General features: G+C 36.0%; 1 protein-coding gene across 3 annotated transcripts in view; it reads right to left on the bottom strand.

Annotated features, from left to right (window-relative positions):
- ANO3 (anoctamin 3) overlaps positions 1 to 21,986 on the bottom strand; it is a 333,485-nt gene that overhangs the window by 153,406 nt on the left and 158,093 nt on the right. For all 3 annotated transcript variants that reach the window (XM_003830440.6, XM_034932304.3, XM_034932303.3), the window contains one exon: positions 2,120 to 2,278. In XM_003830440.6, the coding sequence (XP_003830488.1) occupies positions 2,120 to 2,278 (159 nt within the window). The remainder of the gene's footprint in view (positions 1 to 2,119; positions 2,279 to 21,986) is intronic.

Below are 21,986 nucleotides of genomic sequence, written 5' to 3'. Positions count from 1 at the left end.
CCACCAGTGATTGGGTGTGGGAGGGAGGCGGAATATTCTGGGTTAAACTTCCTGGAAGATGAATAATAAAGAGACAACTAAAGGAGGCAACAGAAAACTGAAGTCAGAATTTTACTTGCTGGGCTCTGTAAGTTGTGTGTGAGTAATTCCTTGTAAAGAGTCAAGTCATGATGTGTTTGTTATTTCATACACATTAAAGGATTTTAATAAACATAAATGGATTAGTTTTTCTTTTCTTTTCTTTTTTTTTTTTTTTTTTTTTTTTGAGATGGAGTCTCGCAATGTAGCCAGACTGGAGTGCAGTGGCATGATCTCGGCTCACTGCAAGCTCCATCTCCCGGGTTCAAGTGATTCTCCTGCCTCAGCCTACAGAGTAGCTGGGACTACAGGAACGCGCCACCACGACCAGCTACTTTTTGTAAGAGATGGGTTTTCACCACGTTGGCCAGGATGATCTTGATCTTTTGACCTCATGATCCGGCCTCCTTGGCCTCCCAAAGTGCTGGGATTATAAGCGTGAGCCATGGCGCTAGGCCTAAATGGATTAGTTTTTCTAGGGCTACCCCAAACTACAGTTTAGTACTTCCTAATGTGTGTTCCTCAGAAAACTAATTCCAGGAGATGTTCTGTGGGGGTAAAGGGATTCCAATATTATATCTAAGTGCCTATTAACCCTCTGATGAAGCTTATTAGCAAATTATCTAGATATTTCATCAAAAACAGTTTTTTTTTCCTTTACCTTGTTGCTCCTATTTTTTACAAAACTAGTTAAAACCCAATAGTAGCGCCGGGCGCAGGAGCTCACGCCTGTTATCCCAGTACTTTCGGGGGCTAAAGTGGGTAGATCACTTGAGGTCAGAAGTTCAAGACCAGCCTGGCCAACATGGTGAAACCCCGTCTCTACTAAAAATACAAAACTTAGGTGGGCACAGTGATCGGTTCCTGTAATCCCAGCTACTTGGGAGGCTGAGGCAGAATTGCTTGAGCCCGGGAGGCAGAGGTTGCATTAAGCCAAGATCGCGCCACTGCTCTCCAGCCTGGGCAACAGAGTGAGACTCAGTCTCACAGAAAAAAAAAAAAAAGAGTAATTTAGGTTTAGGTGTCTCTGTAATAGTTAATTGATTTTCTTTTTCTCAGTAGCGGAACAGCTGGGTAAATCTCTAAGTTGTAATAATATGTATCTAGTAAAAAGCTGAGTTGGTTCTAAATGTAATGGCAATTTAAGATATCTGTAATATATTGCTAAATGACAAGAGTGAACAGCAGAATAATATATATAGATAGATAGATAGATATGTGTATATATATGTATATGTACATATATATCATGGCTAATTTTGTGTAAAATTTTATATATTTGTATATATATAGAAAATTTACTGAGGGGCACCTAGCAAGATAAAATCAAGTTGTTAACAAGACCACCAAAGGAGAGAAGCGTATGATTTGAGAGACTGTAGATATTGACTTTGGCTTTTTATTTTATACATTTCTATACTTTTAATTTTCTACCTTAAGGTTTTTTCTTTCTGTAATGCGATTAATATGTGTTTTCTATAACTGTACAAGGTATAACTAAAATAGTGAGTTTTTTAAAAAATTTTCTCTGATACTAGGATTATGGAGGATACGCTTTTCCTTCTTTCTATTTTTTTTTCTAGTGAGTCTTGCTACTTTTATTGTTTCACTACAAAAAATAAATTCTTCCAAGAACATTTTTTTAAAAACTCACAAAAGAAAAAGATTGGGAAGAAAACCACTCATAGTTCCAGCACTAAAAAACAGACATTAATAGTTTGGCAAATTCTTTTCTTCAAAATGTTATTTTCCTTTTCATAAAGTTTTCTACTTGACATAACTATAATCATTCCTTATTCAGTTTTTAAAATTGCAAAAATAGTCATGCACTTTGAAAATACTTAAATTGTACAGAATTATATAGATTAAAAAGTGAATACATATTTAATAGGGCTATGTGCATGTATTTATTTAACATTTGTTAGAAAAAAACTATGTATTTTATAAAATCATGTGATACATATTTTCCTTTCTAAACCATAAGTGATTATATCTGTTCCAACACATTTTATCACATAACTAATAATAGTAAAGCACCTACCTCCTTCTCCAACATCAAGCCTTCTGCTCTGAGGTTCTTTTCAAATGTGTTTCTTTTATCATATTGTATATTTGTCTTTCTATAAACCAAGATGTAATCAATTCTCTTTTTGCCATCTTTGAACAGAGGTCCACTGGATGCTATGTAATTCATGTCATTCTGCAAATAAAGCAATGATTGTTAATGGTGTGGGTTAGACAAGCTTGTATGTTTTAGTTACAGTTACTGCCATTTGAACACTGGCAATACAATATCAAAACATGTATTTTTAATATTCCTACCGTGAGATATGGAAATAGAATTAAAGAGTGTTTACCATCTACTATAGGAGCCACATTAGCGAGTGATGTTCCAGGATATGAAATTAGGTGGTCTGATATCTGAACATGGGTTCTCTGGTGCTGGCATAAAAATGCATATGTTTTATTCAATAAGACCCATGAAAATGATATATCATATAACAACAAATAAAATAATTACTTATTTACTATTTTATTTCATCATAAAATAATGCTAACATATGTTGAGTATTTACTAAATATCATGACCAGACATAAGTGCTTTCAATACTTTATCCTATATACTACTCATTACACGCATTTCAAAGATAAAGACACTAAGGCTTAGAGAACATAAATACTAAAAACTCAAACCAATTTTATTTCTTGTGTTACATAGTACTCAATCCAGGCATTATTTTCCTAAATGTATATTTAGTAATACTGAAACCAAAAAATAATCCCTAAGCTGTTTGCTTTGGGAAATACTTGTTCCTAGAATATATGACTGCAAACCAACTAGAACAGCTTACTTTTCAAAACAAACTGCTTGCTCAGCAAGACTGCTCTAGGGCCTTCACTCTGTTGTATCCACCAACCTAAGCTATTTTTAATGGTCTCTGCCCAATTTTCAACCAAATTCCTGCCTTATAAGACCTACTGATTACCCAGTCCAGGCCATGGGAATCCTTTGAAAACTGTTCCCTAACTTCATTCTTCTAAAACACTACTTAGACTATCCGTGTGGTATTCTTATTTGCTGTAAGGAATTTTAATAAATCAGCTTTATTGATCACACATTTTCCTCATGGTCCTCTTAAGGGGGCTTTTCCAGTACATTGCCCAAGATCGATGAGGAGCCAGGACTTGAACCCAATATCTTCTGCCTCCAAGTTCATGTTCATAACTATTATCTACCCCATCCTTCTTTCGCCACTTTCCTTCAAACTATTTGGATATCTGTACCAACTCTCTATTTCATATTTCCTATACAGGCATTCTTGAGATTCAAAATGCTTTCCAACGTCTGGGGAGATATTAGATAATTTCAGACAAAAGCATTTCAGACTGCTTTGGAGGACACTGACTGGGGCAGATAGGCAGCTCCAGGTGAAAGAAGTGAGGACCAGAGCAACCTGATGTTTAAGGAGATAAAGGCCAACGAGTCATTCAAGAAACAGAAAGAATATCCAAGAAAGAGTCACCCTACAGCAACAGGTTAGGTTGCCTGAGGGGCTTCTAGTTGGCTGCAGTTCTGCAGAGAGATTAAGTTCAAGTGCATAAATTTATAGTAGTAGAGACTTCCAAGTGCAAAAACAAGAAAGCTTTACACACTCTTTTCTTCAATGAATAAAAAAGCTCTGAGATTTCCAGGATTAACTTGGAATTCTGGCAGATTTCACAGGATCTGGAAAGGATTATAAAGTGACTAAGTGACTAACACCAGTGAAGCCACCAGGGCCTTGTAGTTCCATAACATAGTAATAATGACAATAGTAGCTATCACTTATCAAATACTTACTATGTACTATGCATTGTGCCAAGTGCTTCATAAGGTTATTTAATTGTCATAACTCATGAAGGTAAATATTGACAAGAGTACATAGAAGCCAAAGAGGTTAAGTGACATACAGATATCACAGAAAAGAAAATAATGAAGCCAGCATTTTGACCAATTTGATACCTTAGCTGGTGGTCCTGACCACTATATTTAAAAAGATAAAGAGCCATATACAAATAAACACTCCTAGGAATGAGGCTTGAGTAGTTTAAAAAGGGTAACAAAAAAGGCCATTTCCAGCTTTTACGTGAGAGAAGTACTTTTAGGTGAGGGAATTTTTTTGCCACAGAAGGCACAGTTAAATTCAGATTTTAGAGGGCGTTTGCCTCCAACACTTCAGACACTTTTTTTTAACGACGTCACTAATGACATATTCATTGCTGTATCCAGTTATCAATTTGCTGTCTTTTTTTTTTTTTTTTTTTTTTGAGACAGAGTCTCGCTCTGTAGCCCAGGCTGGAGTGCAGTGGCGCGGTCTCGGCTCACTGCAAGCTCCGCCTCCGGGATTCACGCCATTCTCCTGCCTCAACTCAGCCTCCAGAGTAGCTGGGACTACAGTACAGGCGCCTGCCACCACGCCCGGCTACTATTTTTTTTTTTTTTTTTTTTTTTTTTGTATTTTTAGTAGAGATGAGGTCTCACCGTGTTAGCCAGGACGGTCTCGATCTCCTGGCCTCGTGATCCGCCCGCCTTTGCCTCCCAAAGTGCTAGGATCACAGGCGTGAGCCACCGCGCCCGGCCAATTTGCTGTCTTAAATTTATCTTCCTGCAGTGGAATCACTCTCACCTACTTGGTACACCTTTTTCCTTTGACTCCCAGTATATCTAATGTGTCTGGATTTTCTCCTAGTTAAGTGGTCACTCGTTCTCTCTTCCTCTGATTTGTTAATTAACTATTCACTGGTTATCTTGCCTTTATTCCCCCTATATACTCCCTCCTTGTGATTTCTTCTAAGCTCATGGCTTTAAATAACCATCTATATGTTGACCACTACATAATAAATACTCACAGGCTTGTATATCCAACTGCCTTCTTGATTTCTTCACTTGGATGTCTAATGAACATCTCAAAGTTAACTGTCCAAAATGAAATTGTTTATCTTCTCCAAACAGGTACTTCCCACAACCTTCTTTATTCCGGTTGATTGCAACTCTGTCCCTTCAATTGCTAACACCAAACATCTTGAATCGTCTTTTTTTTTTCTAGCTCTTTTTCTTACCCATCAAACATTCAAATCATCAAGAAAATCTTTCAAAATATATTTAAAATCTGACCACTTTCTAACACCTTCATTACTTCCACCATTACTACTACTCTGGTCTAAACCACAGTAATCTCTATTGGATTATTGCAGTAGCCAGGCTTGTCTCTTTGCTTCTACCTTTTCTCTTCTTTTTTTTTTTTTTTTTGAGGTGGAGTCTCGCTCTGTCGCCCAGGCTGGAGTGCAGGGGCGTGATCTCCACTCACTGCAAGCTCCGCCTCCAGGGTTCACGCCATTCTCCTGCCTCAGCCTCCCGAGTAGCTCGGACTACAGGCGCCCGCCACCACGCCCGGCTAATTTTTTTGTATCTTTAGTAGAGATGGGGTTTCACCATGGTCTCGATCTCCTGACTTTGTGATCTGCCCGCCTTGGCCTCCCAAAGTGCTGGGATTACAGGCGTGAGCCACCGCGCCCGGCGGGCTTCTACCTTTTCTCTTCTATAGTTTGTTCTCAACATGACAGCCGAGTTACCCCAATGATTCTCGACATTATAGATGAGATAATGTAACTCCTCTCCTCTAGACCCTCCAGTTGCTCTCCAAGTTACTCCTCACTCTTGATCCCACTTCCCCTGGTATCTTTTTTTCTTAGCATCTGCTACCTTCTAATACATAATATAGTGCTAGCTAATTTATTCATTAATTATCTTTTGTTTGCTCACAGTCTTATTCTACAAGGATATAAAGTTTACGAAGGTAAGAAATTTTTTAACTTTTTGGTTTACATAGTATTTTAAACATCTAGTCCACAGCCAGACACATTGTAGGCATCAATAAATATTTATAGAAAGAAGGAAAGAAGAAAGAAGAGAAGGAAGAAAGGAAGAGAATACGCATAGTTCTATGTATTCAGATAGGGTTAACCTCAAGAATACTGGCCTAAAAAAATCATGTGGTCATTTGTCATTCTCTCCCTTCTGACATTTATAATAGAACAAATTATAATAGGCTAAAATGAAGAATCACACAATTATAGTAGCACTGCAATTAGTTACAATTTGGCTTGCTTTTTTGCTTTATATCTGTGACTCACTGCTTACAGGCATCTCCATGCTGATCTAAGAAAAGATTAGGTGAAAATAAAATAATACACAAATTTTCTTCCACGTTTTCTTAAAGTATACTACTCTCCCGGTGCGGTAAACGGAATCAACTGAGTCTCATAGCATTGGTAACATATTTAATCCCAGGTGAAGGCAAATGTTGTTCAATGAGAAGACCTAGAAATCAAGAGACTGGTTTGTAGAAAAAAATATTAGAAAGATAAAAAGGTTTTTAAAAGTATTTTATATGCTTTTCATATTTTAAAAGCAATATGGACTGAAAATGGAACGCTAACAATTATTATCCATTACTCTGATTCTAAGCTAAGTAAATGCTAAACTCTCCCAGAAAGACAGCTATCTGTTTTAAAAATCCACATCTTTATAAAAAGTAGTAACCTATTATACCCAAATTTTGTCTCTCAGTGAGTAAATAAGTTCACAAACTTACTAAATGAATTTTTAATTATTATATAAATTCTAAATGTTTAATGATGAGTTTTTACCAGTTTTAACAGACACGATAAAAAGTAGATATCAAAATGTCAATAGAGAAGCATAGCAAAATTTGGAAACCTCTTCCGAATTATGTAGCAAGAACTCAGTACAGGTTTTATATCATTTTAAGGTTAATAGTGGTATACTTTATTTTAATATATATGACAGCCATTCACAAATATGTTAATTAACCCATGTTCAAACCTATTGCTTTAAAACAGAATTAACTGAAAACTGATTATATGTGTCATTACATCTAGATAAAAAGAATACAGCTTCTTGAATTGTTTGGTATAATAACAGTTGTCCAAACATAAAATCATGATTCATTTCATGAGTTATCTGAAAGAGTGAAATGCTTTCCAATTACAATGTGGAATGCATTTGATTTAGAGTTTTTTCATGTTTATTGTTTCTAGGGGAGAGAATAAAATTTGCTTTTTCTCAGAGAGGGTGGGATGCAGTTCATTCATCAGGTACCTACCTAATCTTTAAACAGTTTTGAAAATAACTAAATCATTAATGTGTTTGCAAACCATGAAGCTCAGATACTTTCAGAAAAGCTGATCTTTCTAAAAATTATCTCAAGAATATGCAAGTTATGGCTCATGTTGAGTAGGAACCCTTTGCAAATATTTTAGCCCATTTGCAAAATAGTGGTAGAGATTTGCCCATTTGCACAAGGAACCTGTTTTAGGGTACTCTTTAAATAAGATTAGAGCAGTAACTGCTTGTCTTGGTGAAGATGACAGGCTTTTTTTTTTTTTTCCTGAATGTTTATTCTTCTCAATCTAACAAGCATTTAACACCTGTGTGCTAAACTGTAGGGCTAAAGAAAAGAAGACATTGAAAACTTTCAGGGATTTTATCATATACTTGCAGTTATAGGCATGTAAACATTGCATTACAATGCTCTATTTTGCGCATTAATAGAGTTATGAGCTCTAAAGACATGAAGAATGTCAGAGTGTATCCAGAAGAAGCCTGATAGGTACCAACAGACATGGAAGGTTATATAATCTTTGTGAATTTACCATGGCCAGTCTTTATCCAGCACATACAAAATTAGATCATGCCATTAATCAGTAGGTGATTGCCAGTTATCTGTTAACCATACTTGTGAGTTAGTAAAATGTAGTATGACACACTGGTTAAGGTGTTTAGAACTGTATTCAGACATACTTGGAATCTAATTTACTGCCTTCTTAGGCATTTAACTTCACTACTTAGCCTAAATTCTACAGCTTTTAAGTGAAGATAACAATGTTGCCAACATTGTAGAATTATTATTATGGCTAAATGAGACAGTGCAAGCAGAACGGTCACAACACTGATTCATTTCAGGAGATCAGAAAAATGTTGGCTATTTTAACTAAAAAAAAATCAGGTAAAACTATATAATGTATTCATTTACATTGCGATTTTACTTGTTTTCCAATAATCCAAATGAACCCTTTTACTTCCTGGAAAATTATCTTTCTCAGGACAAAGACAGTTGGAAACAGATAAGTAATGCAAATGGCATTGATGTGAATATGGAACCATAGCAAAGGAAAGTAGAAGTCCTTTACGTATAATTTTGAAATATAATTCACTACAAAACACAAAGTTCAGTAAAAGAATTCATAGCTTAATGAGTTGTTACAAGATAAACACCTACATAACCATTACCCAAGTTAAGAAAGAGAACCTCACCAACTCCTGAAAAAGCCTTCTTTATACCACCCTCTTACATGGTTATCCAACTGTTCCAGCACCCTATTGTAAAAAGAACTCTTTCCTCATTGCTCTGTGGTCCTGTTTTTTGTCCTAAATCTAGTCTCTGTATGTGTGAATACTGAATATTATAAAGATGTTTTCCATTCGGCTTACATTTGTGAAATGGTCATAGTTCAGAAGAGGTCATAGTTCTACCTCAGCTTGCCGATCTTGACCTGATGTGGAGCTTGTTGGGTAAAGGCCCTGATCCAATTTATGGTGTCCTGCAAGTCTTCATGTAGCATGCATGGCTCTGTACAAGTAGAATATTCTTGATTACTGATTCCTGGCCTATGCTTAAAATGTTGTTTTGCCATGCTCTGTAACATGGCAAAACAAGGATGTAATAAGGATGATACTCTTTCCCAGTGTGGATGGCTCTCAGGTGCTGCCAGTATCTGCTCCCACCCACAGTACTCCTTTTCTCTACAGTTTCTGTATTCAGAACCAATGTAACCAAATATTGCTATACCCATTTAGTAGGTATTTTTATTTTTTATTGGATTTAAAGAATAATAGGCACAGCTGAGGCAGGACACAGGAAGCAGGGTGTGACTCTGGCCTGCTCAGAAGACTGCTCAAGGGCAGTAGGTGGTTAATTTCCTTGGTTGTGTTGCCTCTGCAGTCCAATGTTAAAGGCAGACAATGAATCAGGTTAGTCCAACTCTCCTCCATAATTTGGGTGGCCAACAGGTGGGTTTCAGCTCATAAGGCCAAGTATCTGTGTTCTAGGTTTGTTTTTCTTAATCCTATCCTACTGAATCTGTTAATAATAGGAATGTTTTTCATTAGTTTCTGGTGGTGGAATTTATTTTTTACTTTCTGTATCCTTTTATGGCAATTTTTAATGTTAAATTAAAAGATGGAAGTCTAGACACTGGTAGCCTGATGTTATGGTTTACCTAGTAGTTCTAGATTTACACTCTTAAATTAGAGAAAAATCCAAAGCCCTTGGTATGTAATTAAAACTTATTTTACAGCTACAACTGTTTCCTCCTAATGGCTCTTGTTACAGACCCTACTTAGTATAAAGAGCAAAACCGGGTGTTTTTCTTTTTTTCGTGGTTTTTTTTTTTTCTGCAAAATATACCATAAAGTAAGTGAAAGTATAAACCACAGAATGGGAAAAGTATTCAGAAACCATACATCTGATAAGAAACTTGTTTCCTTAATATGTAAACAACTCTTATAACTCAACAATAAAAACACAAGCCAATTAAAAATGGATGAATGATTTAAATAGATATTTCTCCAAAGAAAATATAGAAATGACCAACAAGCACATTCAAAGATTCTTAACATAATTATAGTTATTAGAGAAACACAAATCAAAATCACAGTGAGATACCATTTTTCACCATCTATGAAGGCTATAATGAAAAAGACAAAAAATAAGTATTGACAAGGATATGGAGAAATTCACCCTGTTCATCTCTGATGGGGATGCAAAGCAGTGCAGAATCTTTGGAAAACAGTTTGGCAATTTCTTATAGTATTAAACATAAAGTTACAACACTATCAGTTTCACTCCTAGGTATATATCCAAGAGAAACAAAAACAATGCATCTACACAAAAACTTGCACACCAATTTTCATAAAAACATTATTCATAATAGTAAAAAAAGAAGAAAATCAAAAAGCCTATCAGCTTAATACATAAATAATGTGGCACATATATCTATCCAATAAAATATTTGGCAATAGAAAGAAATGAAATGTTAACACATGCTACAACATAGGTCTACTTTGAAAATGTTACTAAACGAAAGAACCCACTCACACACATACACAATTATATAATTCCATCCATATAAAACTGAATAGTAGGTAAATACATAGAGATGAAAAATAGATTAATCAATTCCTAGGGCTGAGGGAGGAGTGGGTAGAATGGAGAATAATTCCTAACAGGTACAGGGTTTCTTTCTAGGGAATCAAAATGTTTTAAAATTAGATTGTGGGGATGGTTGCACAATCCTATGAATATATTAAAAATATTGAATCGAATACTTTAAATGGGTGATTAATTGTATAGCATGTAAATTTTGTATCAATAAAGCTGCTAAACGTAATTACAAATGCATTTTTTGATTGTAAAATGCATGAGACTATATCTTACAGAAGCTAACATAGGAATTTACAGTTCATAAATATTTCTTAAACAGGACATATGGTATTCATGCAGGAATAGGCAACATAAAAATCGAAATAAAACAATATAGAAATAGAAACAGAATAGAAACATATACATACCAGTATGTATATGATTGATATGGAATTACAAATCTATAAAATTTTCATGGATATAGTGGACTACTCAATTAGAGACACTAAAAAATAAGTTAATTTAATGGAAATAAACAGACCCTTAACTTTCAATTTACAATAAGAAAACGAAATGAAAGGATTAAAGATTTAAGTGAGAAAAGCAAAATTAAAAAATAACTTTTAGAATAAACTATGAGAGCATTTTATAATATTTTTGGTAGGAAATTTATGTTTGCTTTTAATAAATAAAAAGCATCAGCACCAGTTATAAAAAAAAAAGCTGGGACATGCAATTACATTCAAATAAAAGCTTTGTAAATTTAAAAGATATCATAAAGATTGTGAAAAGGTAAGTTACAACTAGAATATATTTTTATGAATACAACCAATAAATTATTAAGCTTCAGGTTGTATAAATAACTGCGAAATTCGTAAGAAAAGGCAAATAATCCAATGGAAAAATGTCATGAGATATAAACAAGTATTTAATAAAAGAAGAAATGTGACATTATCTGAAAAAGCAGAAGGCTGAAAACAAATAAAATAGTCCATCAAGTGGAAAGTGAAAACTAAATTGTGGTCAAACAGTAAATGTCACTTGTTTTGTAGTCATGCAATAGAATATGACAGTACAAATGTATCTGCTCCTACATCCATCGAAGGGATGCTGTTGATCTTTTGTAAAAGCAATGTCTGTTACATTTTTTCAAAGCTTAAAAATATAAAAATGATTTTCAATATTGTTTAAAGATTATTTATACTTTTACTATATAACTTATACAGTAAAAGTTCAAAAATATTCATAGGAAAGCTAATCATCAAAAGCAGAATACTAGTTCATTCTGTTGAGACTAATTGAGAGAAAAGATCAGGGAATATTATACAGAAGTCTCAATTTTGGCTGTAATAATTTATTCTAAACCAAATAAGGCAAGCAATAGAGATCCTGTAAAGCTTGATGTTGGATATAACTTGTTCCAGCTCAATATGATCTTATAATATGGTTTTTGATATGCATAATAATTATATTATTATTATTAATTTTAATTATTAATAATTATTGACTATCATTGATAATAACAAATATATGACTATATTCATAATAACAATTTAAAAGACCAGCATAACCTATGAATTTGGGAGTAAATAATGTGGGATTCTATATTAGTGTTAAAATCTTACTTACAACTAGTCTGTTTTCTCACCTGTATAACATAATAGGAATAATAATAGCCTTGCATGACTATTTTAAGAATTATGTGAGTTGAACACTCTGTGAATCATAAAATGGTATGCACCCTATAGTTATTATTACAACTAAAGACCTTCAAATGGTAAAGTCCAATTTTAATCATAATCCCTAAACAATACATTCTCTTCAGTCAATTACAGTTGTATCTACATAATCATTTACAAAATTAAAATATGATTCACATATGCTTATTAGAGATATTAAATTGAACTGGTGATTCTGAAGGGATTCCATGAGGTCTAAAAGACATCATCAGGAAAGAGTAATCACCTCAGAGTACATATGTTGAGATGTGAACATATTCAAGTCCCATAAAGTCAGCTGGCAAAGACAACTTTCTACACAAACTCTAATTAAACCCAATCTGTAGTTATTCTACACTTCTGCCAATGATCACATGGAAATACAAAAGAAAAGACTTTAGAATTTACTGATAGCTTGAGAATGAAAATAATGAGAGGAAAATTTGATCTTTTACGCTAAAAGATCAAGTTTTAAATACAAAATAAAATCAAATACCATTTTATTGTAAAGGAATTTGGGGAGTAAAATTTTATAGAAAGTTTGAAAAAATCATGAACATGATTTCAATGCATTGCTTGCTATCATAAATGCCACACTTTCCCTTGAGGAGCTCCCAAAACAAAACAAACAAGAGTTTTCATTGCAAAGAGCCACTTGATGATTTCCAACATGTATTTAGGAAACTCCTGTAAAACATGAGTAACCTCACAGACCCAGTGAAAATATTCCTAGGACACTAGTGCATTTCTATTTCTGGTTATTTGGATCAATCTTTCCCATGAAATCAAATAAAAATTACACAAAGAAAAACTTTTTACAACATTGGTCTGGTGTAAGATAGTATCTCATTGTGGTTGGTGAAAATGTAAATTAGTACAACCTCTATCAAAAACAGCATGGAATTTTCTTAAAGAACTAATCGACCTAGCAATGCCACTGCTGAGTAACTACCCAATAGAAAAGAAATCATTATATCAAAAAAAGTACATTTGTATATTTATAAGAGCACTATTCACAATAGCAAAGATGTGAAATCAACCTATATATATTTCTGTGTGTGTCTGTATCTATCTATCTACACACGTATATATACATATTTCTGTGTGTCTGTATATATACATGTATATACATGTTTCAATGTTTGATTTTATAGATTTGTGTGTATGTCTGTATACATATTTGTATATACATATATACATGTATACATATATACACACACAGAAATATATATAGGTTTGTGTGTCTGTGTATATATATACAGAGAAAATGTAGTGTGTGTGTGTGTGTCTGTATGTATGTGTGTGTGTCTGTGTGTGTGTATATATATATACACACAACATTTTCTCTTTACAGTCATCTGTGATGAATGCTTAGGTTGATTTTATATATAAATCTACAGACACATACACACACAAGATGGAATGCTACTCAGCCAGAAAAAAAGGGATAAAAGCATGTCTTTTGCAGCAACATGGATGGAACTGGAGTCCATTACCTTAAGTGAAATAACTCAGAAACAGAAAGTCAAATACTGCATGTTCTCACTTATAAGTGGGAGCTAAATTATATGTACACACGAATATAGAGAATGGAATAATAGACATTTGAGGCTTGGAGAGTGAGGGGAGTGAGGGATGAGAAATTACCTAATAGGTACGATGTACACTATTTGGGTGATGGTTACACTAAAAGCCCAGACTTCACTACTACATAATATATCAATGTAACAAATCTGCATTTGTATTCCTAAATCTATAAAAACAAACAAACACTGAAGAGTTCACAAGACAGTGAGGAATCACTAAAGTTCAAGACAAAGTAGAAATCAGAAATCAAGAGCTAAGCTGCATCCCTGAGCACTTGGGTCCCTATTACCTCCAAGGACATCTGCAGATCCTGCAAATGTGGACTTTTTATTAGCACTTTTTTGTGTCCTAGGTGCCAGGGATACACTGGTGAATGAGTCAGACAGCCCAGTGTGCATCAGATATTTTTAGGACACCTCAGTAGTAAGTGTTCTTGAAATATTAAGATACTCCCTTCATTTGGCTCTGGATTTGTAACAGATGAAATGCAGGCAGGTGCCTGAAAAGAAGGAAAAGCTCAACACAGAGAGGTCAAATTATGCAAGGGCAGGTTGAATTTATTTGCATGCTTGCAAATGCAAAAATCAAAATATCAAGTCAAAACATAGAATGGGAAAAAAAATCTCTGAAACAGGGGAAATAGCCCCAGAATATTCATTACCTTGGTCAAAGCCTACTATTTTCACTTGAATAAACTTAACTTGAAATGTCAGACCTCTATATCAGAGTATCAAAATTTCTGGCACTGAGTAACTGCTTAGTATCATCATCAGTGTCCTTGGCCATACACATGGAAATTAGGAAAATTCACATATGCTCCAAAGCAGACAATTCCAAACTATTAATTGTTTTCCATTAGTCATGTATGTGGAGAAGGCAAATAATATAATCTCCCATAACCTTCATACCAAGATGGATTTGATCTGATGATAAATGTATTGGCTTCCACAGAAAAGATGAGCCCTAGGCTGTGTTCCTCACATTTTCAGGAAATTACTTTCCATGACCCAGAAGACCTATGTTCTCCTTTCCTTTCCTCTAAAACCTCTATCAACAAGACAAGAATCTCCTGAGACTTAGGAAGAGGAAGAAGGATTATCAAACAACTATATTTGCTCATGTCATAAATGAGATGACCCTATCATGTTGGCTACAAATCATCTACTCAGAGTACAAATGAATAAAGTCACGTTAGAATCTTTGGAAAGTTGGCATGGAAAACACATCATAAAATATTCATGCCTATTTTTCCATGAGCTTAGCTCTTTCCAGTACAAGAGTTACTCTTGCTGTTAAAAGTTAGATTTTGGCCAGGTGCCGTGGCTCATGCCTGTCATACCAGCAACTTGAGGGGCTGAGGCAGGAGATCTCATGAGCCCAGGAGTTCGAGACAAGCCTGGGCAACATAGAGAAACCCTATCTCTACAGAAAAAAAAAAAAAAAAAAAAAAAAATCAGCCAGCCGTGGTGGCATGTCTGTATTCCCAGCTACTCAGGAGACTGAGGTGGGAGGATCACTTGAGCCCAGGAGTTCAAAGCTGCAGTGAGCTGTGTTTGTGCCACTGTACTCCAGCCTGGATGACAAAGCAAGACCCTGTCTCAAATAAATAAATAAATAAATAAAAGTAGATATTTATAAAAGATAAACTCTTTAAACCTATGGGTATCATTTAAGATTATTTATGGCTCCAGCTATTTCTATTTTTATAGGCTTCTTCGAAGTGGATGGCTTAATTTCTGGTAGTGTTGAAGGACAGGTCAAGAAAAAATCAGTGGATCATAACCCTTCTCTAACCCTTCCCTGATAATAGGCAATATCTGGAGAAAACCACACAGACATACATATTCAAATCATGCGTACAATTTCAGGGACTTCATAGATCTCCTGGAGCTCACGTGTGCCCTCCCTTGGAGGTCCATGGGTTCCATGCTAGGAACTTATGGGTCAGGCAGTAGCTTAAAATCCCTTCCGTTCTAGGAGCCCCTGTTTTTGCAAACAAAGCTCCCCTTGGCAAGCCTAGGCAGAAAGAAGTTGAATTTCTTACATGAAATCTAAGCAGTTTGAAATTCCCATAGCAAACTGATTGTGAAGCCATGTGAATTTTTAAGAAAAATGGGCATTAGTGAAGGTACTCAGCATTTCCTCTAAGGTAAGTGGAAGCATTCATATTTCTTTAATTTTGTGGGGACAATATGATGTGTAGTTGAAATACCTGAGGTGAAGACTCACTTCTACTTCCTATCTCACGTTACTGTGCACATATAAAGTTTCAGTATCTTTACGAAAAGATAATAATATGGACTATGCATTTCCTGACAAAATTGTGAAGATGGTGACATATGTAAAATAGCTAGCAAGAGTGCCAGACTTCTTAGGTGCTAGCTGAATGACAACTATCATCTGGCAAGTGATTAAGTAAGATACAGCATGGCATTCTTTCTCAAATTTTAATTATATATATACACACACATATATATGAATATATATTTATATATGTAAATGTATATATATTTTACAAAACTACAGATCACCTATTTAATATTGTTTCTTTAGATTATACTATTTCTGCAAAAATAGACTTTGCCCAAATTTTAATCTAAAAAAATAACAAGTTTAAGATGCTGGTTATGCCTTTTCTAATACACATTAAAATGAAATCACAGAAAAAGTTGTTACTGAGCATCATAAAAATTATTTTGAAAACTATCCTTTCACAAACATAGCAAGCCACTAACATCTTAGCTTAAATTAAACCTAATCTAGGTTTATTTAGTATTTTCCTTGGCAAATTCCAGGCTTGAAAGAAGGTATTTAGAGTTTTCACGGTGGAAAGAGAAGAAGGAAATCCTCAGAGGGTGTCAGGTGGCAGTCCCTAGGGCATCTGGGGTCCAGCCAGTGAATGGCAGTCCCTGAGGGCTGCAAACAAGAAGGAGGAGGAGAAAGGAAGGCCAAGTTAGAAGCTGCATTAATTTTTAAAGACTGGTGTCACTTTCTCAGGTCCAGAACTGGACTAGCCTGTGACATTCCTAGCATGTAAGAGCTGCATCTCTATTTAATGACTTCAGTATTCTAAAGGTGGCAAAAAGTCATATATAATTCATCATTTGAATAGAAATAAAAACATAAGGAAGGAGTGGTTAGGGCATTAGTTCAGAAAACAGAAAATCTAGCTCTCTGCTGCTGATGGACTGATGTGCATCTTTTATAATGCACCCTTATTTGGAGGCCAAACACAAGGCCGTAATTCTGTGAAGGGTTTGGAAGGTCATTAAAACTATGCTTATCTTTTAGCCAATATTGGCCCTGGAACTGCCCACAGCAGTCCTTTCCAGCATGCCCCTGTATATACAATCACACAATATATCAATAAAGAGGGATGGAAACACATCACATCTCACAACATCCAGATTATTAAAACTCAGAGGTATAATCTTTATTCACTTAAAAAGTAAACTCTAAAAAACACACACCTAATGTACTTAACACTACTTTAGGCTATCCATTGAAGGGACAAGAGGCATATATAACTTAACAAAATAATTTTTGAATGCCTATTCGGTCCCAGACACATAATCAAGTTATTAAAGCTAGAGAGCTGAATGGCAACTAGAAGACTAAAATGAATATTAAAGTGACGTCCTTTACACTCCAACTTGAACAAGAAAATATTTATTAAGAATCTATTATGTGCTAAGAATTGTGTCTTTATCTTTACCTTAGCTTTTTCTTTCTACCATATGGGAAACAGTGCAGCCTAGTATTAGTAATTTATTTTTTGCTGGTAGGTACACTCAGATTTGAATTCTGGTTTTGCTTCTTAACTAGCAGAACTTGGACATGGACTTGAATTTTCCTAATCTCTGCCTTCATTAGTTGCTTCATTCATAAAGTAGGACAAATATTCCCTACAATATAAAATTAAGTACTCACTAAAAATTGATTTTGTGTTCTTCTGTCCTTTTACTATTTTAGGCATAGGTGAAAAACACTGAACAAAACAGAAATGGCCTCAAAATCTAGCGATGAAGATAAATGAGTTGATTAGTCTAAAAATGATTGGGCAATTTATGCCCTGTACTTATTGTTATAATTATCAAATGATGATATTTTGAGTGTGGGACAGGATGAGAACGATATACACATAAAAGAAGAGTACTTTATTAAAACAAGTGGCAGATATTAAATGATAAATCACTATCTAACATATAATAAGCATTTTGAACTGTATGGTTAAAGAAACAACTGCTGCCCCAGAGAGTTATCACGACAGTTGGAGCTGACCAAAGGTACTTTTATTGAACAGATAAGTTCTACTAATCAGACGTTATATAAGTAGAATGACCCATAGGATTAGGAACATGCAAAAATATAAGAAAAATCAGATCAGATTGTGCCATCCCCATTTAAGCAAAAGCATCTATCAATACTAATTTCAGAAGTGAAGCAGAATAATTGAAACAGCACAGAACATAGAGCTCAGCTCGCTGTCTCTATTAAGACACTAATGCTTAGTCTCCTTCATCCTAATGCTTCAAAGAGAATCTAATTTTATTAAACACTATTTTAATTCTAGATAACTAAATTATTCCCATTCCATGGCCAATGGCCCATAATCAATATATTTTTGCTGATCCACATTGGAATGAGAGACTTCAGAAAACAGGGGAACCCTTGTCCTTATTATGATTGATTTAAAATGATATTTTTAGATTTTGGAAGTTACATATAGTATTTAGAGAATATATTAAGCTGTACTTACAGACAAATTAAGTTTCCTTAGCATAAGCTACCATTTAATAATGTATATGTAATTAACTCTTTTAAGTTTTTATATTTTTTTTCAGAAAACTTCAAAAAATTATAAATTATAGGGCTGCTTTAAATCCTGTGCTGTTTTGTAGAAAATGGCAGTGGGCATGGAAGTGGGGACTATGTAGAAAAAGTAGGTAAAAATTCAACTATTTCCTTGTGTGTATGGGAAGGTTGTGGACAAACTGTATCAAAAAGCAAAATTTCTTACGGCTATTTTTCCATAACCAAGAGTAATAATAAAATGGTGAGGGAGAATAATATTGCTGTTTCTTTATTCCTGACACCTCGTGTGGCCTCCTGGTATGAAGCCCTCTAACACGCTGCTTCTGTTTTCTGAATACCCTTGTTTATGCTGAGATGTTTCCCTTGCTCAGAGGCAGATTGTACCAGCTTACAAGAGCTGGCTTTAAATTTTTAGTAATTTTTGAGCCAGTTGATCTCAAGTTGGAAGCTTGAAAAATCAGCATTTTTTAGAAAAACACTGCTTATATGTGTCAATTGAAGTTGTTGCTTATAACTGTTACAACTGTTTATGTGGTCCTTGGTCTAGTGCCTATTATATGGTTGGTGTATACAGGCTAGACAAATTAGAGAGTTATCAAAATAGATTCACTAATTCATTCTTAAAATTTATAACTAACCCTTAAAATCATAACTGCTCAGCCTCACAAACAGCCCCAATTGAGTAGTTTCACTGTTTCACCATTTCCATAATACCCTTGTAAGACACAGGAAGGGGAAAAATGTACAAGAATAGATACATGTATCGGAGAAGACAGCAATAAAACACAAATTTTATAACAGCTGTGGGCATTTAGTCCATACTCCCAGCCAGTATTCACAACAGATGAGTTTAAATAGAATAAATGAATTGCTTTCTGAACAGTTTTGGGAGCTATAGATTTGACATTGCTTTTTAGCCTCCCACTATTAAGAACCACCATGGTGTAGGAATAAAGAATGAAAAAGCAAACAGATTCGGCAACAGGCCAATTAAAACGCTGTTCAAGGTGAGTCACCAAGTATTCTTTTCCAGTGTGGCAATACTGAGTTCCTTGATAAACACTCCATCTATCTTTCATGAAGGAAACACTTGCCAAATTAAACTTAAAGTGTGAAATGTGGAAGAAGATGTGGTTTGGGAAGAGGATCAGTTGTTGGCATGTGGGAAGTCTAGTCTGCATCTGGACTATCTGATGGAGTTGTGGTTAGGTGTGAAATCACAGGGCTCTTGGCCTATTCATTCTACCTTCATTTCTCTGTGACGTTATACTGTTTTATTATTTCAGACACGTGGAATATCTTAATGGGCAGTCTCTATGCTGACTTATCTGAAATCCAATCTCTCAGGACCGTGCAGCCATAACACCTAAATATTGAACAGTAAAGCACAGTTTATACCACAAAGCTATAACTCTGTATTTTGTTAGTTTGTTAAATTGTCTTCTTGGCAGTCTACTTTGGTATCTAGAGTTTATAATAATGTGCATGTTTGCAAGAAAAGTATTAGTCCATTTTCACACTGCTGATAAAGACACACCAAAACTGGGAACAAAAAGAAGTTTAATTGGATTTACAGTTCCACATGTCTAGGGAGGCCTCAGAATCATGGCAGGAGGCAAAAGGCATGGCAGTAGCAACAGAAAAACAAGGAAGAAGCAAAAGCGGAAACCCCTGATAAACCCATCAGGTCTCACGAGACTTATTCACTATCATAAGAATAGCACAGGAAAAACCAGCCCCCATGATTCAATTACCTCCCCCTTGGTCCCTCCCATAACACATGGGAATCCTGGGAGATACAATTCAAGTTGAGATTTGGGTTGGGACACATTCAAACCATATCATTCTGTCCCTGGACCCTCCAAATCTCATGTCCTCACATTTTAAAACCAATCATGCCTTCCCCACAGTCCCCCAAAGTCTTAACTCATTTCAGCATTAACCAAAATGTCCACAGTCCAGTCTCATTTGAACAAGACAAGTCCCTTCTGGCTATGAGCCTGTAAAATCAAAAGCAAGCTAGTTACTTCCTAGATACAATAGAGGTACATGTACTGGGTCAATACAGCCTTTCCAAGTAGGAGAAATTGGCCAAAACAAAAAGGTTACAGGGCCCATGCAAGTCAAAAATCCAGTGGAGCAGTCAAATTTTAAAGCTCCAAAATGATCTTTGTTGACTCCAGGTCTCACATCCAGGTCACACTGATGCAAGAGGTAGGTTCCTACAGTCTTGGGCAGTTCTGCCTCTGTAGTTTTGCAGGGTACACCCTCCCTTCTGGCTGCTTTCATGCACTAGTGTTGAGTGCCCATGGCTTTTCCAGGCACATGGTACAAGCTGTTGGTGGATCTACCATTCCGGGAACTGGAGGATGGCAGCCCTCTTCTCACAGCTTCACTAAGCAGTGCCCAAGTAGAGACTATGTTTGGGAGCTCCAACCCCACATTTCCCTTCTGCACTGCCCTAGCAGAGGTTCTCCATGAGGGCTGCGCCCCTGCAACGAACTTTTTCTTGGGGATCCAGGCATTTCCATACATCTCTAACATCTAGGTGGAAGTTCCCAAACCTCAATTCTTCTGTGCACCCGCAGGCTCAACACCATGTGGAAGCTGCCAAGGCTTGAGGCTTCCACCCTCTGAAGTCACAGTCTGAGCTCTATGTTGCCCCCTTTCAGCCATGACTGGAGTGGCTGCGACACAGGGCACCAAGTCCCTAGGCTGCACACAGCACAGGGTCCCTGGGCCAGCCCACGAAACCACTTTTTCCTCCTGGGCCTCCGGGCCTGTGATGGTGAGAGGTGAAGCCAGCTGGGCTTCTGGGTCGGGTGGGCACTTGGAGAACTTTTCTGTCTAGCTAAAGGATTGTAAATGTACCAATCATCACTCTGTGTCTAGCTAAAGGATTGTAAACGCACCAATCAGCACTCTGTAAAAACATACCAACCAGCACTCTATAAAATGGACCAATCAGCACTCTGTAAAATGGACCAATCAGGATGTGGGCGGGGCCAAATAAGGGAATAAAACCTGGCCACCCGAGCCAGCAGTGCCAAGCAACCTGCTCAGGTCCCTTTCGAGGCTGTGGAAACTTTGTTCTTTTGCTCTTCATGATAAATCTTGCTGCTGCTCACTCTTTGGGTCCACACTACCTTTACAAGCTGTAACACTCACTGCGAAGGTCTGCAGCTTCATTCCTGAAGTCAGTGAGACCATGAACCCACTGGGAGGAACAAACAACCAACTCCAGATGCACGACCTTTAAGAGCTGTATCACTCACTGCGAAGGTCTGCGGCTTCACTCCTGAAGTCAGCAAGACCAAGAACCCACCAGAAGGAAGAAAGTCCGGAGGCATCTGAACATCTGAAGGAACAAACTCCAGACACACCATTTTTAAGAGCTGTAACATTCACCACAAGGGTCCCCGGCTTCATTCTTGAAGTCAGCGAGACCAAGAACCCACCGGAAGCAATAAATTTTGGACACAATGGGAGGGGCTGCCATGAAGGTCTCTGACATGGCCTGCAG

Source organism: Pan paniscus, chromosome 9 (genome assembly GCF_029289425.2).
Source record: "Pan paniscus chromosome 9, NHGRI_mPanPan1-v2.0_pri, whole genome shotgun sequence".
In the NCBI taxonomy this organism is placed as follows: domain Eukaryota; kingdom Metazoa; phylum Chordata; class Mammalia; order Primates; family Hominidae; genus Pan; species Pan paniscus.
This window is presented reverse-complemented; position numbering and strand designations above follow the sequence as displayed.